At 31.9% G+C, this 27,938-nt stretch overlaps 2 protein-coding genes across 2 annotated transcripts in view; one reads left to right on the forward strand and one right to left on the reverse strand.

Annotated features, from left to right (window-relative positions):
* Positions 1 to 25,631, forward strand: part of LOC139514487 (general transcription factor 3C polypeptide 1-like) — a 227,791-nt gene extending 202,160 nt beyond the window's left edge. The window contains exons 38-42 of the mRNA XM_071303813.1: positions 13,662 to 13,778; positions 21,372 to 21,640; positions 23,044 to 23,236; positions 24,764 to 24,854; positions 25,455 to 25,631. Coding sequence (XP_071159914.1) covers positions 13,662 to 13,778; positions 21,372 to 21,640; positions 23,044 to 23,236; positions 24,764 to 24,854; positions 25,455 to 25,570 — 786 coding nt within the window. The 3' untranslated portion in view covers positions 25,571 to 25,631. The remainder of the gene's footprint in view (positions 1 to 13,661; positions 13,779 to 21,371; positions 21,641 to 23,043; positions 23,237 to 24,763; positions 24,855 to 25,454) is intronic.
* On the reverse strand, positions 4,963 to 8,140 carry LOC139514608 (1-aminocyclopropane-1-carboxylate oxidase-like). The gene is made up of 2 exons (XM_071304032.1): positions 8,079 to 8,140; positions 4,963 to 6,089 (listed from the first exon to the last, which is right to left on the reverse strand). The coding sequence occupies exon 2, from the start codon at positions 6,069 to 6,071 to the stop codon at positions 5,085 to 5,087; it is 987 nt and encodes a 328-aa protein (XP_071160133.1). The 5' UTR covers positions 6,072 to 6,089; positions 8,079 to 8,140; the 3' UTR covers positions 4,963 to 5,084.
* Positions 25,632 to 27,938: the final 2,307 nt, after the last annotated feature.

A 27,938-nucleotide genomic window follows, 5' to 3' on the forward strand; every position in this document is an offset into this window, starting at 1 on the left:
AAGGTGTCAAATTAGGTAAGATAATGTAACATGGATACAATCTAGTTCTTCTGTCCTCAAATGCTATTCAACTTTGTGATTTATTGCATCTTTTTAAAGATAAAATGTGCGTCTGGTGTAAAATAAAATAATCCTGATATGAGGATGAGTTTATCTAAATGTTTTGATTTCTAAATTTCTTGCTCTTTTAACCCATAATCCAAAGCAAACATAAGTACATATGTACCTGGTAAATTTTCATGTATGTAGGTTTTTAGCTCACCTGGCCTAAAAGGCCATGTGAGCTTTTCTTATCACTTGGCGTCCGTCGTCGTCGTCGTCGTCGTCGTCTGTCGTCGTTAACAATTTTTAGCTCACCTGGCCCGAAGGGCCAAGTGAGCTTTTCTCATCACTTGGCGTCCGGCGTCCGTCGTCCGTCGTCCGTCGTCCGTCGTCGTCGTCGTTAACTTTTACAAAAATCTTCTCCTCTGAAACTACTGGGCCAAATCAAACCAAACTTGGCCACAATCATCATTGGGGTATCTAGTTTAAAAAATGTGTGGCGTGACCCGGTCAACCAACCAAGATGGCCGCCACGGCTAAAAATAGAACATAGGGGTAAAATGCAGTTTTTGACTTATAACTCAAAAACCAAAGCATTTAGAGGAAATCTGACATGGGGTAAAAATGTTTATCAGGTCAAGATCTATCTGCCCTGAAATTTTCAGATGAATCGGTCAATCGGTTGTTGGGTTGCTGCCCCTGAATTGGTAATTTTGAGGAAATTTTGCTGTTTTTTGTTATTATCTTGAATAGTATTATAGATAGAGATAAACTGTAAACAGCAATAATGTTCAGCAAAGTAAGATCTACAAATAAGTCAACATGACCAAAATGGTCAGTTGACCCGTTTAGGAGTTATTGCCCTTTATAGTCAATTTTTAACCATTTTTCGTAAATTAAAGTAATCTTTTACAAAAATCTTCTCCTCTGAAACTACTGGGCCAAATTAATTCAAACTTGGCCACAATCATCTTTGGGGTATCTATTTTAAAAAATGTGTGGCGTGACCTGGTCAACCAACCAAGATGGCCGCCACCGCTAAAAATAGAACATAGGGGTAAAATGCAGTTTTTGGCTTATAACTCAAAAACCAAAGCATTTTGAGGAAATCTGACATGGGATAAAAATGTTTATCAGGTCAAGATCTATCTTCCCTGAAATTTTCAGATGAATCGGTCAATGGGTTGTTGGGTTGCTGCCCCTGAATTGGTAATTTTGAGGAAATTTTGCTGTTTTTGATTATTATCTTGAATATTATTATAGATAGAGATAAACTGTAAACAGCAATAATGTTCAGCAAAGTAAGATCTACAAATAAGTCAACATGACCAAAATGGTCAGTTGACCCGTTTAGGAGTTATTGCCCTTTATAGTCAATTTTTAACCATTTTTCGTAAATTAAAGTAATCTTTTACAAAAAGCTTCTCCTCTGAAACTACTGGGCCAAATTAATTCAAACTTGGCCACAATCATCTTTGGGGTATCTTGTTTAAAAAATGTGTGGCGTGACCTGGTCAACCAACCAAGATGGCCGATACCGCTAAAAATAGAACATAGGGGTAAAATGCAGTTTTTGGCTTATAACTCAAAAATCAAAGCATTTTGAGGAAATCTGACATGGGGATATAAATGTTTATCAGGTCAAGATCTATCTGCCCTGAAATTTTCAGATGAATCGGTCAATCGGTTGTTGGGTTGCTGCCCCTGAATTGGTAATTTTGAGGAAATTTTGCTGTTTTTTGTTATTATCTTGAATATTATTATAGATAGAGATAAATTGTAAACAGCAATAATGTTCAGCAAAGTAAGATCTACAAATAAGTCAACATGACCAAAATGGTCAGTTGACCCCTTTAGGAGTTATTGCCCTTTATAGTCAATTTTTAACCATTTTTCATAAATCTAAGTAATCTTTTACAAAATCTCCACTGAAACTACTAGGCCACAATCATCTTTGGGGTATCTAGTTTGAAAAATGTGTCCGATGACCTGGCCATTCAACCAAGATGGCCGCCACGGCTAAAAATAGAACATAGGGGTAAAATGCAGTTTCTGGCTTATAACTATGAAACCAAAGCATCTAGAGCAAATCTGACAAGAAGTTAAATTGTTAATCAAGTCAATATCTATCTGCCCTAAATTTTTCAGATGAATTGGACAACTGGTTGTTGGGTTGCTGCCCTCCAATTGGTAATTTTTAAAGAAATTTTGCCGTTTTTGGTTATCTTGAATACTATTATAGATAGCGATAAACTGTAAACAGCAATAATGTTCAGCAAAGTAAGATCTACAAATAAGTCAACATGACCTAAATGGTCAATTGACCCCTTAAGGAGTTATTGCCCTTTATAGTCAATTTTTAACAATTTTCATTAATTTGGTAAATTTATGTAAATTTTTACCAAATATAGTTCTCTGTTACTAATGGGCAAAGTTCATTATAGATATAATTCATAAATTGTAAGAAGCAAAATCATTCAGTAAAGTAAGAACTTCAAACACATCACCATCACCAAAATACAATTTTGTCATGAATCCATTTGTGTCCTTTGTTTAATATGCACATAGACCAAGGTGAGCAACACAGGCTCTTTAGAGCCTCTAGTTCAAACATCTTCTCCTCTGAAACTACTGAATGGATTTGAATGAAACTTAATATGATTGTTCCTTAGTATATCCTGCACAAAATGTGCGCTTCGATTTTTGATCCGTCAAAAAACATGGCCGCCGTTACTTAAAATAGAACATAGGGGTCAAATGCAGTTTTTGGCTTATATCTCAAAAACGAAAGCATTTAGAGCAAATCTGACATGGGGTAAAAATGTCCATTAGGTCAAGATCTATCAGCCCTGAAATTTTCAGATGAATCAAACAAACCATTGTTGGGTTGCTGCCACTTAATTGGTAATTTTAAGGAAATTTTGCAGTTTTTGGTCATTATCTTGAATATTATTATAGATAAAGATAAACTGTAAACAGCAAAAAAGATCAGCAAAGTAAGATCTACAAATAAGTTAATATGACCAAAATTGTCAATTGACCCCTTAAGGGGTTATTGTCCTTTAATGACAATTTTTCACAATTTGTTCATCATATTTGCTAACTTTAAAAAATCTTCTCCTCTGAAACTACTGAATGGATTTGGTTAAAACTTAGCATGATTGTTCCTTAGATTATCCTGCACAAAGTGTGTGCTTTGATTTTTGATCCGTCAAAAAACATGGCCGCCGTTACTTAAAATAGAACATAGGGGTCAAATGCAGTTTTTGGCTTATATCTCAAAAACGAAAGCATTTAGAGCAAATCTGACATGGAGTAAAAATGTTCATTAGGTCAACATCTATCAGCCCTGAAATTTTCAGATGAATCAAACAAACCATTGTTGGGTTGCTGCCACTTAATTGGTAATTTTAAGGAAATTTTGCAGTTTTTGGTCATTATCTTGAATATTATTATAGATAAAGATAAACTGTAAACAGCAAAAAAGATCAGCAAAGTAAGATCTACAAATAAGTTAATATGACCAAAATTGTCAATTGACCCCTTAAGGGGTTATTGTCCTTTAATGACAATTTTTCACAATTTGTTCATCATATTTGCTAACTTTAAAAAATCTTCTCCTCTGAAACTACTGAATGGATTTGGTTAAAACTTAGCATGGTTGTTCCTTAGATTATCCTGCACAAAGTGTGTGCTTTGATTTTTGATCCGTCAAAAAACATGGCCGCCGTTACTTAAAATAGAACATAGGGGTCAAATGCAGTTTTTGGCTTATATCTCAAAAACGAAAGCATTAAGAGCAAATCTGACATGGAGTAAAAATGTTCATTAGGTCAATATCTATCAGCCCTGAAATTTTCAGATGAATCAAACATCCAATTGTTGGGTTGCTGCCACTTAATTGGTAATTTTAAGGAAATTTTGCAGTTTTTGGTCATTATCTTGAATATTATTATAGATAAAGATAAACTGTAAACAGCAAATATGATCAGCAAAGTAAGATCTACAAATAAGTCAATTTGACCAAAATTGTCAATTGACCTCTTTAGGAGTTATTGCCCTTTAAAGACTTTTTTCACAATTTGTTCATCATGTTGACTTACTTTAAAAAATCTTCTCTTATGAAACTGCTGTATCAATTTCAGCCAAACTTAGGCTAAATGAGTTTCAGAGTTTCAGAGTATCTAGTATAAATTTTATATTTCATTTCCTTGTATGTCAAGAAACATAGCTCCTATGGCTAAAATAGAACATAGGAGAAAAGGATTTTTTTTTGCTTTTGAAGAAAATAGGACGATTCAAAGAACATTTAAATAAATTGAAAAGCCAAAATAATCATTGATGAGAGATTAAACCAAAAAAATTCAGGTGAGCGATTCAGGCTCTTGAGAGCCTCTTGTTTATAATCTTTAGCAATTTATCTCAATCTTAAAAAAGGGAGGTTGTTTCTCTTTCATTGCATAAGTATAGCCTTCAAAGCCAAAGGGGCAGCATTGAATAAAGAAAGACCTTCAACAGTGACCAAGGTCATTGGTTCTATGTGTATTCTAAATTAACTTTCTCTACTAATGAAAACTGGATGTGTACAGTAAAGGTGAATCCATGGCTACATTTTTAGTTAGGAGCATTCTACTTCTCAGCATTTCTCTAACTTTCTAACAACTGCATGAAAAAGAAGCCTCTTTATAGATATGTATTTACTTATTGTGAAATGGAAATTAAATTCATGCAATATTACTCTGGAAATCTCTGAACTCTTGTAACAGACATTAATTTCAAAATCTGGTATTTGTTGATGGATCAACTTACTGAATTTTCAACTTTGATTATTAATTAATTCATTATCAAATAATCAAAACAGACATTTCTTTGTGCTCTGTGAGTCTGAATATCTTCATTTCGAAATAACTATGTACACAATTATTAATTTTGCTCTATTTCTTGCATTTATTGCAAAACTTAAGAATTAATTATAATAAATTAAAAATGTCTGTGTCAATGAGTGATTCTGAAGCTTTTACTTTTTTACATCAAATTGTTTTTTAATCTTCAATTTCTGGTAGAACTCTGTACTCAAAATATTTGATCTCATGTTTGATTCGATGTAGAACCCATGGTCCATATCGTTCAGGTACATGCTCAGCATGACCTTTCTCATACTGAGACATAAAATTGATTCCAATATCACTGTTGTACGATGGTGACAAGAAGAAAGGCAAAGAAAAACGGTCGATACCAATGTCCATCACACGATGTCTTGTGGCTTTTAAACGCCCACCCATCATTCTGGATAATGTGACCCCAATATTCATGATAAGAGTTTTAGGCCTTGGATGAACTGCTACCCATTGATCATCAGCATTCTTCACTTCCAGTCCTTCAAATTCAAATATGTTAAGAAGGGTTAAAAAGTTGGAATCCATGTGGTCTGGAGTTGTTACAACTCTACCATCATCAATGATAGCATTTTCTGGTGGTTTTCCATCCCAGGGAGGATAATGCATTAGTCTTAGAGTTGACATTGGCTTATCTGCAAAGAGTCCAGTAAATGCATCCTCGTCTATTCCTAGCCCTTTTGCACATAATTTAAGGATTTCCATGGCAGTATTGTGAAAAATCTCGTACGATTCCTGCATGTGTTTTTTGAAGGGGAAGGATCCATCTTCTTCAGGCCATACTGATTTCTCATAGAACCAGTTTTTAGGGGAAACAGAAGTGTCACCTGGAGGCACATCTCGTGCACATTCAAAACCTTCCTTACGACTTGGTTCGCCCTCTACCACTGGAAAGTAACCACGATACAAGTTTTTGCTCTCTTTATTCCAAAAATTTCTCATCAGACTCTTTCTAGTTTCCCATGGCAATGCAAAAAACCACCTGCAGCATTTGTATAATATATCGAAATCCAGATCTGGTATATTTTCTATAAAGAGAAATCCAACATTCTCTAAGGCATGTACTATTTCCTTTGCCAGCTCATTACTGTGAGTTTTAATCTTTGAAAGATCTATTATTGGTAGTTCAGCCATCTTTGAATGGAATTAAATCTGAAATTATAGGAAGATGATTTTAGAACTTAATTTCTGTTGCTTGATATTATCAGATTTATTTATGTATAGCTTTTTTCCTGGTTCATTTATCAGAAGTTATATATGGATTTCTGAACTGTATTACTCTCAGGATTATGTAACATGTTAGTATTGTCTCTGATAACACACAAAGGATGAATGATTTTATTGCATGGGTCTTAATTGTTCTTCCATTGAATTTGGTAATAAGTATATAGTATAATGATATATTAATAAGATAAACAGAGATTACAAACTGTGCATAACATTTATTAGGGTTGACTTTCTTGTAATTGAGTTAATTATTGCCCATAAAATATTGTATTTTCATTGTACAATGAATGATTTTATTGCATGGGTCTTAATTGTTCTTCCATTGAATTTGGTAATAAGTATATAGTATAATGATATATTAATAAGATAAACAGAGATTACAAACTGTGCATGAAATTTATTAGGGTTGACTTTCTTGTAATTGAGTTAATTATTGCCCATAAAATATTGTATTTTCATTGTACCAGACCAAAAGACATACAAATAGGTCACAATTAGGGCAAAAATAAATTGTTAACTCCTTTACAGAAGTTTTTCCCTCTAATGTCAATTTTTATGCCCAACCTACGATAGTAGAGGGGCATTACGTTTTCTGGTCTGTCTGTCCGTCCGTTCGTCCGTCTGTCTGTCTGTCCGTTCGTTCGTCCGTCTGTCTGTTCGTCCGTCCGTCTGTTCGTCCATCTGTCCCGCTTCAGGTTAAAGTTTTTGGTCAAGGTAGTTTTTGATGAAGTTGAAGTCCAATCAACTTGAAACTTAGTACACATGTTCCTTATGATATTATCTTTCTAATTTTAAAGCCAAATTAAACTTTTGACCCCAATTTTACGGTCCACTGAACATAGAAAATGAAAGTGCATGTTTCAGGTTAAAGTTTTTGGTCAAGGTAGTTTTTCATGAAGTTGAAGTCCAATCAACTTGAAACTTAGTACACATGTTCCCTATGATATTATCTTTCTAATTTGAATGCCTAATTATATTTTTTATCCAATTTCATGGTCCATTGAACATTTTGGACACATTCTTGTTAATCATGTATTGCTGGAAACTATATGAGATAGCCTATAAAAAGGTCAGAAAAATGTTAATGTGGATCATAGGTATATATTTCCTCAGATAGAATTTTCTTATACTTGCCAAAATGAAGATTTTACTATGCTTTTTTCAAAAATATAATAAAAAGTAGTGATCACTGTGCTATTTCTCAAACTACAAGTCTTGCAAAATTGCTCAAACTCATTAAACTTGTATAGATTGTTCATGAAAAAACACATTTGCGTGCATAAAATTAAATCTATGACATAGAATTTTGAAATTAGATATGAGAAGATTGGTTTTATAATGTGCTTTAAGAAAATAAAAATAAAAAATGGTGTCATGGAACTTGTTTTCTTGCTACAAGTAAAAAAAAAACTTCTATCATTCCAGTAGATTTTTCACTTAAAGAGTTATTTCCCCTTAAATAGGTAAGTTGGAAAATTGTTTATAAAAACACTAATATTTGGTATTTGTTTTAGCTTTTCAGATAATGCAATAGATCACTTTTTTCTTTATACAAATAAAAAGTCTTTTAAACTATGTTAACAAGGAAAAAAAATCACTGAGTGAGGTAAAAATGGTTTTCAGTACCCTGATGTTCAGTGGTTGTCTTTTGTTGATTTGGTTCATAAGTGTATCTCATTTCTTTGTTTTGGTATAATGATTTGTTTCCCTGTTTGAATGGTTTTACACTATTCATTTTTTGTGGCCCTTTATAGCTTGCTGTTCAGTGTAAGCCAAGGCTCCATGCTGAAGACCGTACTTTGACCTATAATGGTTTAATTTACAAATTGTGACTTGGATGGAGAGTTGTCTCATTGGCACTCATGCCACATCTTCTTATATCTATTTCATATGAAAATGTCTCAAAAAACTTACCTGGCAGATGGGTAGTGAAATATACATGTAATCTGTAACCTTGATTTTAACCCTGTTATATCTTTTATTTACATTTATTTATTATTCTAATCAGAATAGATAAATTTCATATTGGCATACCTGTTAAGATATCATATGTGTGCAGTTATTACTTTCACCTCATGCAGGTCATTTTTAAATGAATTTAAATTTTATCGTCTGAAATGTTTAACATTTGTCCTTCAGGGGACTTAAAAATTATAGCTTTCTATAAGGTATGGGTTTTGCTCAATGTTGAAGACTGTACAGTGACCTATGGCTACAGAAGAGAATTTCTTAAAAAAAGTCTTTATTTTTATTTATTTTTTGCTTTAAGTAACAATTTTGACCTATTTTGAACTGACCAGTTTTTATTTGTTGAAGAAGCTGGAGTGACCTGAGAAAGCTACCATCGATAGGAAAACTGACAATCTTAGTCTATTAAAATTGAAGTTGTGCATCTGCATGAGCAGGGTTAAAACTCACAACCTCAGTGTTGACTGGCTAGTGATTACAGTAGTAACAACTTAGACCACTCAGCCACAGAGACCCCTATTCCTCATTAAGACTTATTACCAGTTTTGTACTAACATGAGCAACACAACAGGTGCCGCATGTGGAGTAGGCTCTGTTTACCCATCTGGAGTACCTGAGATGACCCCCGGTATTGTGTGGGGTTCAAGTTGCTCTGGTCTTTAGTTTTCTATGATGTGTTTTGTCTCTGTTGGTCTCTTTCTTTTATAGCCATGACATTGTCAGTTTGTTTTCAACTAATGAGTTTGAATGTCCCTTTGGTATCTATTGCCTCTCCTTTATTATTACATTTTGTTTGCTACAAGCATTAGTAACAACCAAGAAATATCATTTTTTTGTGGGGGATTTATGCATTGTTTTAAAGTTGCCAAAGAAAGAATGCAGTCATGATACTGGTTGTATTTTATATGGAAATAAAATATGATATTGGGGTGCCTTGTGACTTTTGTCAGCCAATCAAAATTAGGGATGCTGTCACAGATTGATTTATGTAAAAAAATTCTTTAAAAGTTTTACCCCTAAGTAGCTATGGTGATTGAGTGGGCTAGGGCACTGAACAGTTCATGCAGTGTTGGCAAGATGTCACAGAAGCAAGGTTTTGAATCCTGTTGTGTCAACAAAACAAAAATTAGATTAGTATTGTATAATTATATTTATTATATATACACACCCATGTTTGTGAATAAGGAAAGTTTGTTGAAGATATTTATGATCATCTGAGATGGGACCTTAGCTCTAAGCAACAGGTCAGGAGTACACAAAGTATATACTGAAATAATTGTCCTATTATGACCCTTAGTCAAGATTATTCTAATATTAGCATGAATCGTTCATTCCAACACATTGTTAATCAGACTCTGCAATAGACTTGTTGTTCAGAATACTATAAACAGCTACGTCAATTTCCTTTTCTCAACCATTTATTTGTATTTTATGTCTATGTCTTGTATTGTTATATGATATTTAGTCATCAGAAGAATACAATTTTATAATAATTTCCTGTACAGTTTTTCTAATGAAAACAGAATTTAGATTAAAAACAGAGGGAACATATGATGACTCTGTGCCTTAATTAGGAACTTGTATGAATAAATAAGAAAATAATGAAAAGGTTTATACTAATGTCCATATTATATCTAGGAATAGATGGTACTTAACTTATTTCTTTAATTTATCTTAAAAAATTGGTTTTAAGGAATTGTCCTGAAAACCCTCAAAGAGAAAAAGTTCCTATTGGTATTGATATACAAGAATGCGGACAATTAAGAGAGCAGCATAATTAAAATAGGGTATTGTGAATTTACACACTTAAAAAACAAAGGTTTATGGGCATTTTGCATGATTCATTGAAAATTGGCCTTATTCCCCCCCCCCCTTTTATCTTGAAACTTGAATATTAGTAGAAAGAGGCTAACTATGAAAGGCCTATACATGTATATGTCAACATGGCCCAAATTGTCAGTCAAATCCATATAGGAGATATTGTCCTTAAAAATATTGTTCATCATGGTTTAATTTAGGCCAAATTTTTAAAAGATAGAGAGAAGCTGTAGACCTTTAAGATGATCAGTAGTATAGAGTTGCCATTGTTGCAGATACATGATTGAGATACACAGTGCTGCTGCAAGTGAGCAACATAGGGTGTTCTTAATAAAAACCACTAGATAGGTTTTCCTGTCCTTTTCCATCTTTTATCATGATTCTTCCTATTTATAACTGATGCCAAACTGCTGAAAAAAAATCTTAGCCTTCAGTTTTTACACCGGTATTTCTGTAGCTTTGAAATACCATCTCTTTAACATTGCGTTCAATGACCGTCAAGGCTATTGTCCTTATATTAATTTTCTTTTATTTCATTTCATTCATTGATCATAACTATGAGGTTCATTTTATGAGTGAAATGATTTTATCCAGGAGGGTCACTCTGTGAATTATCTCATAAAAATAATACATTGGATCAATGACTCTGACAATTGAAAAAGTCATATTTAGTAAAAATAGATTTGATTAGTTCTTGAGTATCAGGGGCAAAAAACGATTTTAATTTTGATAAGCTTGAGCTAATTCATTTCATATGATTGCTTTCTTGAGAAGCTGAGGGATAGAGTCCATTATGTCCTTCAGAATTGACATATGCCAATTTGAAGCCAAATGTTCAGGGCAAAGTGTTACATAAACATGATAGTTTTCTCAACCAAAACCAATAAAAGTTTATAAATGGGCTCTTAGATGTATATATATTTGGTTTGTTAGAGAAATAATCTTTATTAAGTGGAATCTAAGAACTATAAATTAAACCAGTATCATTGATTTTAGACAAATTGGCCAATTATATGGTGCTGCTTACTGAGCTTGGAATTGCCAAATTATTGAGAAATCCTCATTTAAATGGTCAGGATAACTTTGGAAATGTCATTATGGCACACTTAAAAGACATAAATATGCTAAATATCATCATTAACCTGAATTGTTATAGTCTGATTGACGCAGATCTATGGCACAATATGAGGAAATTAAGAGCGCATTTGTTTCTAACCTAAACGATGTAAACGATTACCATTTAATCCATTTGTTTCTTATATTTTTTGGTCAACGTTGACATCGTTCACATAAACAATGTACGTGCAAAATAGTCGCGTAGTCGTTGATCGTATATCGTTTCTAGCAGCTTAACGTTTACTAAACGATAGTCATCGATGACAAAATTTCGGGTTAGAAACAACTACACTCTTGGTTGTCTGATGACTCTTATCATTATAATCTGTAGATTTTATAAATATTTAAGTTCAACCAATTCTTGTTCACTCTATTGAAGATTTTCAAAATTACTGTTAAAAAACCAAAGATAAGTGGCAAATTATAAGTTATGTGGTTCGCTACTAACCCCCTACGGATCCATAGAGATTTAGTAAAATCAAAAGGGGGTGAGGCCAAATTTCCTATGAAAATGATTAGTATACAGGAGTTTTCAAAAAGAAAAGTGTACAGGAGTTTTGAAAACGATTAGTGTACAGGACTTCTGAAACTGATTAGTGTACAGGACTTCTGAAACTGATTATAGTGTACAGGAGTTTTGAAAATGATTAAGTGTACAGGAGTTCTGAAAACAGGACGTCTGAGTGTGACAATGATTACAGTATAGGTCTGAAATTTATTACAATACAGGAGGTATGAAAATGATTACAAGTTGCACTTTATAAAAAAACAGGTTTTACAAAAACCACACCTCTTTTGTAGATCATTCTTTATATTCTGCTAAAGTTGAAATTAAAATTGGAAGAATAACTATAGATTCTACCACTGCATCAAATGTGATACGTCATTTATCCGCTCAAGACAGTTAAATTTTCAAATTTAAAACGTGACTTCATCAGGCATGGTCGCCTTTGTTCATGCCATCACAATAGGAAATTCAGAGGAAAGCAAGGACATTTGACATCATAATCGAATTTTAGCCAATGAAGAACTGAAATCAAACAATCATGAAAAATAGTTATCTTTAAATACAATGTCTTTGGGTCCCTATTGAAAGTTGAAAAATACTTTTTGAAAAGAGGTATGAAGTACAAAAAAATTATCAATTTAAACAATATATTAATATGCAAGACTTTGAAGCTCAAATTGAACCAAATTAATGTTATTTATAAAGGAATAATGAAACATCGATTGGAAATCAATCAGTTGAATGAAGCATTTAGACAAAAAATGATGTTTAATGATTAATGACACTTTAGATAAATCTGGAAAAATCATGACTTTTGATAAATTCAGAGTCATATTCAATATCAAAACTAATTTCCTGTCATATCAATGTGTAATATCTGCGATAAAAAAATCTTTAATATAATATAATATTTGTTGCAATAATTTAGAAAATGTTAATGGTTTAATTATGCCTTCAGTTATAAATTTATTCTCTGAATTCCATGAAATAAAAAGCTCTGACATGACAAATGTTTAACAGATCAAACAAGAAAACAAATAAGCTTTTTTAAATTGCAAAACAATAACTTAAAAAAATATGATAAACAGCAACTAACTACAACCACTGAAATACAGGCTCCTGACTTGACATCTCAATGTTTTTTACCCATGTATTCTATCTCATGCTATAAATAAGTTAAAAAAATGCATCAACTATTTTCTAGCTAATAATGAAAAAAGATCTATCATAAAAAAGTTATCTGAGTATTGGTTACAATAAATTAATTAAAATACTCTCTAAGATGCACCTGTCACTTGAATGAAAATACCAATTATAGATGTTGTCGATAATCTTTATTAATTTTAGTTGGAAATTAATGATGTGGAGCTTCATAATCAGTATACAAATAATCGTTTGGAACGAACCAGAGTTATAGACCAGTGTACTGTAGTGTTATAGTTGATAATTCTACTTCAGTAGTGAAAAAGACTGCCTTTGAACATAGACATCATAGATATCACTCCTGATTATATCTATACTGTATTCCTCTTGTCCATTGTTGTCTTTGCCAAAACGTTACAGTATAGCTTATCTTGTCAAAACCTGGACTAGAGAATCTGTCTTCTATTCCAATTCCCTATTGCACATTTCAAAGTTACCCACAACATAATGTGTTGATAGAATATAAAAACCTTACAATTATACACCGGTACCATTCCCAAAATGGTCATATCACATTACATCTGATGCAATGTGACAAGATTCAAGCAAGTAACTATATCTATGCTGCTAAATCTTATCTGTTCGTCATTTGATTACACCTAAATTATATTTTGGTCATAAGCAAAGATCACTAATAAGTTGTATTTAATATTGTTGCCACCAATCCAAGGTAATATTCTACAGGTGCCTTTAATGGGTCTGATGTCTTGGATACAATGCAAAGGACAAATTGTATGCCAGACTTGCATCCATAAGACATTCATGTGTGTTGCTTTACTGAATCAATATTCATTTTAGGATTACATAGATGGCATTTTTTTATGACATTCACTTACTAATCATGCTAATTGTTAAAGGCTTTTGATTTACCTTTATAATTACAGGTTGTGAAAGTTGGTGTAACTTGTACAAGATATGTGACCTTGAGGAATGTGCGACCTTGGGCAGTTCATTCCTATAAAAATAGCAGAGGAAGAGGAGGTGATACACAAGCAGTAAGGGTTTGTTTTTATATATAGTTAATGACATCTTTAATCTGAAGCGGTTAATAGAGCTTGGTTTAATTCGTCATTACCTTGAAAAAAATGGAAACAACAGGTTATAAATTTCATGCGTTTGATGTGCTTTCCTGAAAGCCAAAAATGTATAGTAACCTTTTAGATCTGTTCCTAGTGTTTTTTTGTTGTTGGGATGTATAAGTACCCGCCCACGTCCACTTGAATTTTTGTCCACTTGATGAGTTAAGCCTTTTTCGACTGATTTTTATAGTTTGTTCTTATGTTGTACTGTTATACCACTGTCCTAGGTTAAGGGGAAGGTTGGGATCCGGCAAACATGTTTAACCCTGCCACATTATGTATATATGTGCCTTTCCCAAGTCAAGAGCCTGTAATTCAGTGGTTGTCGTTTGTTTATGTGTTACATATTCGTTTTTCGTTCATTTTTTTATATAAATAAGGCCGTTAGTTTTCTTGTTTGAATCGTTTTACATTGTCATTTTGGGGCCTTTTATAGCTGACTATGCAGTATTGGCTTTGCTCATTGTTGAAGGCCGAACGGTGACCTATAGTTGTTAATTTCTGTGTCATTTTGGTCTCTTGTGGACAGTTGTCTCATTGGCAATCATACCACATCTTTTTTATATTACTGTTGAAATGATATATGACCAAAATTATCACGCCAAGATGGAACTACAGCTCATTAATATTCATATTTCAGTTCTTAAGGTAAAAATTTTCATTAAAAAAACACAAACGTCTATTACTGTATTACTATATAGACAGAAACAATGTTCAGCAAAAGTTCTAATCAATCTAAGAAAATAATACCTGTATATCAGTAATTTATACCATCAGTTGACACCTTAAAGTTGACTTGTTGATCAGGTTTTTTTTTAGAATGCTCAAATATGATACAGGAATCCTTTAACTTTCTTAAATGCCTATTGCAATATGTCAACTATTTTTGTCTAAACATTATAATCTTGTTTTCCTATATCTGTTATATGGTAAAAACAGGATAATACATCATAATCCTATTTGGCTTTCTGAATATCATATATTGTATGTATTCAGGTTGCACTCTAGTAAACTGCTAATTGTCAGGGTTATTGCCCTGAAGTGATGTCTTCCTCCATTTAAATATACCAGTACACAAATGTATCTTGAAAACTGAAATAGATAGACAGAAACTATAAACAGCAAAAAAGAGCACTAGAACAGGATGTAGCAAAATGTCACTGAAACCATTAGTTCAGATTTCTTATAGGAAATGAGTTCATTTTAATGAGGATTTAAAATTGATTTCTGACCAATTTTAGCACTTTTTAAACCTTTTAACTTTTCTCATTTAAAGTATAGAATTGGTTAAGTTATATGATAAAGTGCATTAAAGCAAACTACAAATCATAGCGTAATGATGTTTTGTCAGTTGATGCACCATGTATAGTGATTATCACCAACTAGGTTTAAAGCTGCTACATATAAATGTGTCTGTCACAAGCCTGTCTGTTATTAAAGTTTTATCATTAATGTTTTTCTCTCCTAGAAAGATGTTGGTGTTGATGGCTCATCTTTGGTAGTCTCAGTTAAATGTATATACAATTTGTCTAGACATGAGACAAACATGATACATGTAGTTTCATTAGAGTCATTTGAATAATGTCACTGTACAGTTGACATTGCACTATTACCTGACAAATATTTTTACTTTTATATACCCAACACTCATTTGTACATTTTGATATTTGAGGTCAAGTGGTCATAAAATATTTCATATTGCTTCATGTAGTTGTCTTTCAAACTTTAGTAAGTCAGAAATTGTGTTAAATTAGAAGTAAGAAGTTGTGGTATGATTGCCAATGAGACAACTCTCGACAAGAGACCAATTGACACAGAAATTAACATCTTTAGGTCACCATTTGGCCTTCAACAATGAGCAAAGCCCATACCGCATAAGAATTGTATGTTTGTGATAAGTAGATTTTTTCTGTTATTTTATTGTAAAATATAAGTACTAAACCCATTTGTACAATGGAATATATTAGTCTTTAAGTTTCCTTTATTTTACTGTCTTAGTGATTTGCATCTTTTCATTTTGCCAAGTGTACAGATAGTAATACATTTGTACATATCTCTGTGTCTCACTTCTTATTCACTACAGAAAATTCATAAGAATTAAATAGATTTAAAAAGAAAACTTTAATATTGACAACAATATAGTAACATATAGTTTTTAAATGTAAGCATCAATTTGTATAGAAAAAAACTTTCTTTCAAGATAAGTGTTATAAAGCCAAACATATTTTCATCAAATAAAAGTTTCAATTTAGCTTTGAGCTTTTCAGCATTGAAATATGTTATTTACTCTCAATTGAACTTCTATTGGTTCCAAATTTAACGCCCAGCAGTTTTGCAAAAGTTCATCATATAATTCATTTTATTAATATTCATAATTTTGTAAACTAAATTAGATCATGTAGGTTCATGAATTGATGAAACAAGGTATTTATATTTAAAGCATCAATTGAACTAGTTATTTTTATTAGTTATATAATAGATACCCGACAGCTCACATCTGAACAATTTCTAAATAACATCAAAATTCAATTAATGGGAATGATCCATTGAAGTCTATAGAACTCAACTGGTACATTTCTGGCAGGACACTATTAAATTTTCAATGTCAAAACTTAAAATAATCTAGCTTATAGTTTCCAGTCACTGATTTAATAAGTGATAAAGTTGAATTCACTTATCTTACTAAACCTTAATATAGCAAAGATAGGTCAGTGTCACTATGACTAACATTTAATAAGTACTCAAGGGAGTTGTAAGTATACAATCATTGACTTAATATAGCAAAGATGGGTCAGTGTCACTATGACTGACATTTAAGTACTCAAGGGAGTTGTAAGTATACAATCATTGACTTAATATAGCAAAGATAGGTCAGTGTCACTATAACTGACATGTAAGTACTTAAGGGAGTTGTAAGTATACAATCATTGACTCAATATAGCAAAGATAGGTCAGTGTCACTATGACTGACATTTTAGTACTTAAGGGATCTGTAAGTATGCAATCATTGACTTAATATAGCAAAGATAGGTCAGTTTCACTATGACTGACATTTTAGTACTCAAGGGAGTTGTAAGTATACAATCATTGACTTAATATAGCAAAGATAGGTCAGTGTCACTATGACTGACATTTTAGTACTTAAGGGATCTGTAAGTATGCAATCATTGACTTAATATAGCAAAGATAGGTCAGTGTCACTATAACTGACATGTAAGTACTTAAGGGAGTTGTAAGTATACAATCATTGACTCAATATAGCAAAGATAGGTCAGTGTCACTATGACTGACATTTTAGTACTTAAGGGAGCTTTAAGTATACAATCATTGACTGAATATAGCAAAGATAGGTCAGTGTCACTATGACTGACATTTTAGTACTTAAGGGAGTTGCAAGTATACAATCATTGACTTTTTAGAAATTCTCTGATGCTAAAGTATATGTAGAACTAAACTGAAACATATGATCCCTTTTGCACAATGCAATTAAGTTTTGATTCAGTTTAGGAGCAAACTTTGAACTGTAGTGTTTTGCATAAACCTCATCCATATACATATGTAGCATATTCTTTGTTTAAAGTATTGTAATCCTTGTATTTGTTTACATTTTTTTTTATTAAACCTGTTTTTTTGAATATCAAGTTCTGCATAGCAATGTCCTTTATCCATTGTCATTTGTAACAAATGATTTCGTCCTCTTGACCTACATTTTATGCTTGACTGAAATTCCTATGCTTCAAGTTTGTCTATACAAATTTTTTAGCTTACTTGGCCCGCAGAAGTTCTTCTAGAGAACCACTAATGGAATGACACCAAGTATTGCATGAATATTCCGTATGAGGTGCTGACAAATTGATGTTTCTATGTGGCTGATCAATCACCCAAGATGGCCACCAGTGACAGACTTCTTTTAACATAGGACCCAAATTAAAAGGACCATTCTTATAAATGTCTTCTAAATGGAATGAAACCAAACATGGAGGGAATGTGCATTATGAGATGCTGCTTAAGTGTTGTTACTTTGAAGCCCATCCATCATCCAAGATGGCAGTGTTTAGAGAGGGACTAAAATAGTTTAACATAGGATCATAAAAGTCTTCTTTTAGAGAACCACTGAATGAATTGAAACCAAACATGGGAAGGATGTTTCTTCTGAGATGCTGACCAAGTATATTGTTACTTTGAAGCCAATCCATCATTCAAGATGGCAGCCAGAGAGGCACTTAGTTTAACATAGGACCCTATGGGAAATACATACAAATATCTTCTTTTAGCCGCAACTAAATGAAATGAAATAAAACATGGAAGAATGTACCTTTCAAGGTGCTTACCAAGTTTTGTAACTTTGTAGGCAATCATTCATCCAAGGTGACCGTCAGCAGTACTTAGTTTAACTTAGGATCCTATGAGAAATACATACAAATGTTTTCTTTAAGAGAACCACTGAATGGAATGAAAACAAAGATGGCACAAATTTTTTCGAATGAGGTGCTGACCAAGTGTTGAAACTTAGTAGCCTATCAATCATCCAAGATGACTGCTAAGAGGGGGTTTTAGTTTAATCAAGGACCCTATGTAAAATATATACAAATGTCTTCTATACAACAGCTTCAGGGATTGAAACCAAGCATGGTATGAATGTTTCTTTTGAGATGCTGACTATGCCTTGTTACTTTGTAACTAATTTGTCATTGACCTTATAAAATCATTTTCTACAATTTGAATGAATATATTGGTATTTTCTGTAAACTTTACATAAGTCTTCTGCTTTTGGTTATATTACTGGGCTTAATTAATTATTAACAACATTTGGCCTCAATCCTTATAAGGGTATCTTTTATTATTTGAATCTAATTTACATGATTTCCAAAACCAAAGTAGAATCAGGTGAGCAACACAGGTACAGGCTCTTGAGAGCCTTTAGTTAGTATATTCAACAATATTTTTCCTTTAATTTATTACATATCAGTTTTGTTACATTGTTGTCTACAGGGGTAAAAGAAGGCACGTGGCAAAAACTGTTTAAAGGTGATAAAGTATTTTTAAGTACCAGTAATTTATTTGATTATTGAAAAAAATAAACAACATTAAAAAAAATACATCTATAAAAGAACTAAGTTCTTGGTCAATTTTAAGCCATGACATATCTGCATGGAAAATTGATCGTTTATCTAAAAAAAAACATTTTATACTTGAAATTCCTAAGTCTTTTATATTAACAGATATAGGGATTAATTTTTAAAATAGAATAGTAGAACATTGATTTATGTTGGAGGCAATTTCCTAATTAAAAAATGTATCCCAAGTTAATGAAGTTGTAGAAGGAATAATATTTGATCAGAGTAAGATTCTCTTTAAATTTGAATTTTAAAATCTTGGATGAGTTTATAAATGATCAGAAACAATCTATTTATATTTTTTTGGGAGGGAGACTTGTAGAATATCCTATATCAATTATTGCTACAAGGCCATTTTTTTCTTATCTGATCCTATTCTTTGAAGGTTTTCATTTATCAGAGTTATGAATTCAATAATCAGAAAATCAGAAATAATGAACAATTTTTTTCAGGCTTGTAGATATATCATATTAGTTGTATGGGACATGCTCACTCAAAGTTCTTTTATAAGTTTCCATTTGATAATTTAAGAATGTCACATTTTTTATGTGTTAACATTCTAATCAAAGTTTGATAAGTTTCTGTTTAATTGCTACTTACAATATTGAGCCCTTATTGCTTGCTATATATAGAAACATAAATTTAAAATAAGTGCATGACTGCTTGGACATGCATGTTTAAGTGATTTTGTGTAATGAAATGTGACAATTAGATGTACTTTAAAATGCAGGATGTATGTATTGCTCTTCTTAAATTTGGTTAATGATCTTTTCACTGCATGTTTGATTCAGCACGAAAACATGACATGGATAATTTGAACATAGAAAGGACATTAAAATTTCTATTCTTATCTTCCGTCCAAATTGTTTATAAATCTTATTTGGCTTGATGTTCCATGTTTTCTCCTCACTTTTTCCTTGTAAATCTAATCAAATTTTCCACAACTACAGAACGAATGAGTTTTATAGCACGTTATGTAACATTTTTATTTCTGATTTGGGAATTGTCAATACAATTTCTTAAGTTCAAAACTGTTGTTAATAGATGTCATCAGAAAATCATTTAAAAAATCTTTGGAGATTGAAAATGTTCAGTGTTTCAAAGCTGTCAAGATTTTTAGATAGAGAATGTCATGGTGTGACAGGTTTAAACAGAAGTAGAATTAAACACAGCTATTTATTCCAGAGATTGACACACATGGAATCAATCAACAGTATTTAAGTGCATCTTTAAACTCTATATTGTTTTTAGGTGCAAACAACTTGCACTTTTATAAGTACAGAGGAGAAATTATTAAATTCATGGCTTAAGGGAGATTACTCTAAAAGTATATCTTTTATACATTTTAATAGAAAGACTTTATTACATAACATTTTAATAGAAAGACTTTATTACATAACATTATAATTCTAAACATTATTATTTAAATTAAATATCATAACATACATATCATAATAAAAATGTTACTTTATTGGATTTCTTGGGGGTTCTCATTCATTGAAAAATTTAACCTTTAAGTTTATATTTTTTAAATACATAACAATGATGGGAAAATCCCTGCAGCAAACTTAACTGTATGAGATGTCACCTGGGGCGATCCCGGAATTTCCTTAGATAGAGGGTACAATTAGTAAATTGGTTTCCCCCAAAAAAATAAACTCACATTTAAATGTAAATTAAAAGACTATCTCAAAATTTGATGAACTTGTATCAAAATTAATACATTTAGTATCAAGAATTATGCAGGTTTGTTCAATCTTATTTGATTTTATTTGAAAATCACTTAAAACTGGAGTTGGCAGGTGGTTTTTAAGTTAGAAGAGAAGAAAGAATAAAAAAATCTCCAATACAAATAAGGAATTACTTGAATCTGTATAATTTTGAATTCTTGAAAATGATAATAAATGTACAATGAAAACTTACCCGACCCCATTTGTGGGTTATCCATGTGTACGTGGCTAAGGTTCAGGTTACTTTCACTGTTATTTCAGTGAGAACTTACAAACCCCTGTTAGCTAGTATGCATGGCTAACTTAATTAATTGGGTTAGTTTTCATCATACAATTCTCATCAATTTTCCAAAATTCCAGAATCAAGTAATTCCCAGTTTACATATTTTGTTCAAAATTTGGAATGTTTTCAAAAAAAACCATTTAGACTTTATTTGGGCAATTTGTTTTTAGTAACCTTTTTAATATGAAATCTTAGAATTCTGGAAGGGTGAATGTTATTTATGTTTCAAAAAATGTGCTTGTATTTAATCAATCAATAAAGACATTTTTTTTGTATGAAAGAAATTGGGGAAAAAAATGAATTGACCATATGATAATGAATTTAGTAGATTTTTAGATTTGTGTTTTTCTTTGGTTCAAGCTTCAATATTTTTTATTTTAAATAGGATCCTTCAGACAGCCACATAGACAATGAACCACCATCTAACCCACTTGATGCAGGTCCTAGTGGAGATGTTAACATGACTGATGGAGAATCATTGGAGACAGATCATACAAAGGGAGACAAATCTAGTCAACATACAAATACTGAAGATCAATCCTCTAGTCAAACAAATAGTAATGATCTGACTTCATCAAAAGAAGAGACTTTTTCACAAAGACCACGAAGATCTCTGACAAGAAAACCAGAATCATCATATCCTAAACCTGTCAGGTATAATCATAGAACAAGACTGGTTTTCAATCTATGAAAGAGTAAAGTGTAGTAGTTTTCTCCTTCCAATGGTTTTATTATTGTCATTTATGGGCCTTTTATAACTGACTATGGGAAATGGGTTTTGCTCATAGTTGAAGGTCATACTGTGACCAGTATAGTTGCTTATTTCTGTGTCATTTGGTCACTTGTGGAGAGTTGTCTCATTGGCAATCACACCACATCTTCTTATTTTTATTGTACCTGTTGTCTTAGCTGTATTTTCTTATCACTAATGTTGACTGTTGTTAATCTGTTCATTTAGCCTTCTTTTGGTTTATAGATAAATCATATCTTCTACAATGCACCGCATATTTTGTAAACGTAATGGCATTTTCTCTTGAAGTTCACTGGATTAAGAAAGAGTAAGGATTTCAATTGTAAAAAAGATATTGGAATGTCATGTTAGAGCCTTTGTTAGCTTACTTTATATCATTGATGAAGGATTTACATTAACCTATTGTTGTTTACATCATTTCATTTTGGTCTCTGGTGGATCAAGTTGTCTCATCTGCAATCATATATATTCTCCTGATTGAAATTGTATGCAATTGTATTTAATTCTGTTAATAATAGAGATATTTCTGGTATACATTACTTTAAGACAGCATCTCTACAACACACAAAAAAGACAGCTAGAGATCAACATATTGTTATTAATCATAGACAGTTGTCTATTCAATATGTCAAGCTTTATTCACAAGAGTTTAAAAAGCTTTAAGGAACCTTTACTATACAGAATGATAAGTAGAAATGATTTTGATAATGTTTACTATGATTTAAATATAGGGTATATTTAATGAGCAACCCAACAATATAAAACCCCAACTACATCTAGACCTCAATGTAGAGTTGATAAAGGCTATTTTAAATATCTCAAGTTCCAGATAGTTTGAAAGAAAATTTAAAGTTGGACCATCAATGCCAGATTTATGAAATCACAAAGGACAATCACCAACAAGGTTCCTGACATGGGATAGGCACCTGAAAATGTGGCATGGTCAAAGGAAAGAATTATTTTTCTACTTTAAAGAATAATAGGCATTGGCCAAATAGACTTATGTTTACCATTACATTCAATTTTATATTATAACACCATTTTTAAACATTTGGATTATTATAACTTTCATTTTATTCTGTGCCAGCTTGTCTTAAATTTTACATTACACCCAATTTGAATCTTTTTTAATTTGTTTTAAAGGCAAGGCAGCCATGTCCTTACACCAATTATCCTGCTGTTTATTTTACAAAACACATATAAAGTATTGAACTGAAAAGCAGAAATGTTTTTACTATTGAAAATATCCTGCTCTTGCAGTGAAAATAAATTAATGAATAAAAAATAAGTTTTTGATATTTTTCAGTACATATGATAGAATAAGATTGATCTTAAAGCCATGGAAGAAGCCAGAAGGATTACTCAACAAACCAGTATTTAAGATGATGATAGAATCTGTCATGTTATACGTGATGATGTTTTCTGGTGTACATTTCAATGCCATCTGTGAAAAGTACACCCCATATTTACAGCCTTTTTGTATACGAGAATTAATGGATGTGAGTAGTTTTCTTCAAAGTGCATATAATTAGCACATCTAAGGTTAAAGATCATAGAGCTTCTATCATCACTTGTTTTTTGTTGTCTGTAGAATTCATAATCTGTCACATGGGGAAACCACAATAGCCCAATCAGAACTCCAGTTTAAAGGAATCTTCCTAAGTGGTCTATTTTATATCATCAAAAAAGAATCCAGTTAGTATATCTTGATAGAATAGAGTATAGGATGAGACAAACACAATTGAAAGTTATATTGCTTTCCCTGTAAATATTAAGTTGGTGTTTGTTTTCCCTGCAACATTCTTATGCAAGATATAGGGATGCTGATATGACCACTGCAGCAATTGAATAAGCTTGTTATTAAATCATCATATTTTAGTTGGTAAAAGATCAATTTCTTGTATACAGATGATTCCTAATGATATGAAGTTTAAGGTTTTTTATCTGTTTTTGTCATGTTTACTACTTTTTCGTGGTTTAATATGCTATTATAAAAAAACTGTATCCTGTGTTTTCAAATATTGAATAAATTCTATACATGTTTGCTTCTTAGAAGTATTATCAAATAATATTATAGGACATAAGAAACAAGAAAAAAGCTGCATTTAATTTTACAAAATCCTTTGTTATCTATTGTATATAATAGTTGAAATTGTTGTACTAAGGAGAACAGGAGGCTTTCTTGACATAAGTTCATGTATTTCAAAATACTTATTCTTATAATTATCATATAAAAATAAACTGTTGGAATTCACATTCTTTATAGTTTTTACGGAGCATTTTAAAACATTAGTATATGGGATTCAGGTATGATTCATTTTAATTTTTCAACATACATGAAATAATCACTCTTACTTATTATGATTGAATAAACCGATTCAAAAATATTGTCATCTATGTAAAAGAGGGACGAAAGACACCAAAGGGACAGTCAAACTCGTAAATCTAAAACAAACTGACAACGCCATGGCTAAAAATGAAAAAGACAAACAGAAAAACAATAGTACACATGACACAACATAGAAAACTAAAGAATAAACAACACGAACCCCACCAAAAACTAGGGGTGATCTCAGGTGCTCCAGAAGGGTAAGCAGATCCTGCTCCACATGCGGCACCCGTCGTGTTGCTTATGTGATTACAAATCCGGTAAATAGTCTAATTCGGTAGGTCAAATTCATGAAAGGGAAGGGGATTGTAGTTACGACGTAAGGAACATATCCGATATCATTTGTGAAACGGTTATTCCATAACGGTCAACCAACTCGTGATGGCGTCCGTAAAATTTACGAAGGGATGATTTCAACTTCACCATTTGGAACTCTTGGTTTAATAGCTTCCTTGTGAGCAGTAACCCTCTATCAAGAAAATCATGATAGGAAATGCAAGCACGGGAATATCGTATCAATGTAAGCTGCAAACCAGTCTCATAGACAAAAAATAAGACTTTTATGAAACACTATTTAGAACTTGAAGCAAGTGATTGTGCACAGGATAAATGTGACAGCTTCTGCTTTCTATATCAGGTTTTAGAAGACTTAAACTGTGTTGAGAAGACAGTATTCAGAAAACCTGTAAAATCCTCATTATTTTCCAAACCAGCAGTTACTCAGGAAGGTATGTATGTATAAAGAGAAGAGTTATTGAACACTACACAAATGTGACAAATGCAAAAAAGAGGAAAACCTGGACATCATCCATTAAGGTGTGAACATGAAAACACAGTACAGAACACTCAAAACTGAATTTTTAAACTACCTCACTGATGCCATAAAATGGGATTATAAAGAAAATTTCCATAAAGGTCACATCTAGGCTTTTGCATCAGTGATGGTTATTCTATAATTGCGGAAACCTAATGGTAGACCTAATGGTATGAACTTTCATTAGCCATCTGATTTTTCATACATTTTCTGTAGCTGCTTTAGTAACCTCCTGTTTTGAGGGTTATTCTCACTATTATAGAACGTAACATTTGCAACATATGGTTATGCAGTCCAAAAGTAAGCCACAATCAAAATATCATCTGGAACAAGCAGATATATTTGTCAGTATATTGTTCATCATAAAGTGCATTTTGCAGCAAAATTAGTTTTACCAAAATTGATATATATTTCTAAATTTAAATACATATCACTATGACGGAAACAAAGATTGAAAAACATTAGGAGCTTTAGGTCTCTAACTTTATGTAATACAAATGTTTATATTTTTCAGCTTTAGAGGAACATTATGAAGATGATGAAATATTTTATGAAGGGACTGCAGATTGTGTTGTGAAACTTGGACAGTTTATGGACAAAATTCAGCATCAAAATATTGGTTGTAGCTGATGATTTTTATACACTTTTATATGTAAACAAGACATTTATGAGTAAAGTTGATACAGAAAAATGTTGGTTGTTGGTTTCTATTAACAATCAAATATATTTTGTCAGCCAAGCCCTCATGATTTTAATGTCATACGGTCAAAGATCAAATTCACAGCAACAGTTGCGAGTCTGAATTCAGGGCAAATTTTGGGTTTCCAGATGATACTTTTCAAACTATATGTTAAACTGACACCATTTGATAATGGCACACCAGATTAAGATGATGGTATTGATTATGAGGTCACTAAAGGTCAAAAGTGAAAGTCACTAAAGCAATTGATGATCTGAAAGGAAAAGGACCAGAAAGGATTAAATATGGCCTTTTCTTCTAAAAAAAAACTTCAGAAACTGTTAAAATTGTCATTTTCATCAAAGAGTACACATTTTTTTTTATTAATTAAAATTGAGAAAGGAATTGGGGAATATGTCAAAGCAACAACAACCCGACCATATAGCAGACAACAGCCGAATGCCATCAATGGGTCTTCAATGTAGCAAGAAACTCCCCCACCCAGAGGCGTCCTTCAGCTGGCCCTTAAAAAATATGTATACTACTTCAGTGATAATGGACGTCATACTAAACTCCGAATTATACACAAGAAACTAAAATTAAAAGTCATACAAGACTAACAAAGGCCAGAGGCTCCTGACTTGGGACAGGCGCAAAATTGAGGCAGGGTTAAACATGTTTATGAGATCTCAACCCTCCCCTATACCTCTAGCCAATGTAGAAAAGCAAACGCATAACAATACGCACATTAAAATTCAGTTCAAGAGAAGTCCGAGTCTGATGTCAGAAGATGTAACAAAAGATAATAAACAAAATGACAATAATACATAAATAACAACAGACTACTAGCAGTTAACTGACATGCCAGCTCCAGACCTCAATTAAACTGATTGAAAGATTATGTCTTCATCATATGAATATCAGGCACAATCCCTCCCGTTAGGGGTTTAGTATCATACTATCATAAAATATATGAGAACATAACCCATGTCATGCCAACAACTGTTTTTTAAATAAATATGTTTAGTTCCGATGCAAAGACCCTAAAAGTGAATCAATATTAAAGCCAAAATATGCAATCTTTAATGATCTGACAACAGTATCGTAACTATATCCCTGCTTAATAAGTCTGTTTAAAGGTTTAGTAAGCTTTTGAGGTGAATACTGACATTTTTGTACTTTGTAAAGAATATTATCATAAAAGATTGGATGTGAAATACCTGAACGTATAAGATGTCTGCATGTTGAGTTATATTTACCAATTATTTCCTTATACCGATGATAAAATTTAGTAAATTGTTTTTTTTAATTATTGAAGGGAATTTAGGGCCAAAATTGACCCTTCTTGAACCTTTACTTGTTTGGCTAAAATTATAGTTATGTATCAGATCTTTACAATACTTTGATGAACAATGCACTTTAAATGAAAAAAGACCTATTGATATTAGTGGAATTAATCAACTTAAATTTGGGCAAACATTGGGTTTCCCATGATTTGACACATTGGCAATAGATTGTACAGGATTTTTTTAGTGTTACAAGTAAAGACAGTATCAAACACTGAAAACTAATACTATGAATCAAAATAAGAGAATATCTTATGGCTAATGCACACATGATGTTTCTGTAAATATGTTTTAAATAACTTAGATGAATTTGAAAGAACAACCTATATTAAATCTGAGTCAAACATTTGATCAGGTATTATATATGAGAGGGGAGAAAACTCAATCTGTTTGATATAATAGTTGCTTCAATTATTTAGTAACTAAAGCTCAAATATGATAGATATCACTAATCCTGAAACAAAGGATGTTATAGAAGAGTAAAATGGACATTGCTATTCAATGTCTAGCTACTTTTTATTTGTCAAATGTACTTCATTTATGATTAAAGCTCAAGCAAACATTCAAGTATTTTGATAGAATTACAAATGAAGAGATGATGGCATTTAAAACTTATCATCCACTATTAAGGAAAGGGAATGGAAGGATGAACTGATACTTAATGCCCAGTAGCAAATATCACATCTATATCAGGACAAGAATGTGTTGATATGATATAATAATGAACCCTGCTTTGTACTGGACTGGCAAGCTGAGTAGTGCATGTACAAGTTCAAAGGGTAACTAACCACATATAGACACATCTTTCTATATGGACCAATTATTCTGAATTGAAGCTAATAAGTCTTTCCTCTTGCTCCTGAGTACACTAGCAAATACTCTTAATTAAGAAATAATAGCGTTCATAATTGAGATTTCTGAAGAATAAACAAAAAATGCAAGTCTAATTAATGATATTTTAAGGAAAATTTAA

This window comes from Mytilus edulis, chromosome 1 (genome assembly GCF_963676685.1).
Source record: "Mytilus edulis chromosome 1, xbMytEdul2.2, whole genome shotgun sequence".
NCBI lineage: Eukaryota > Metazoa > Mollusca > Bivalvia > Mytilida > Mytilidae > Mytilus > Mytilus edulis.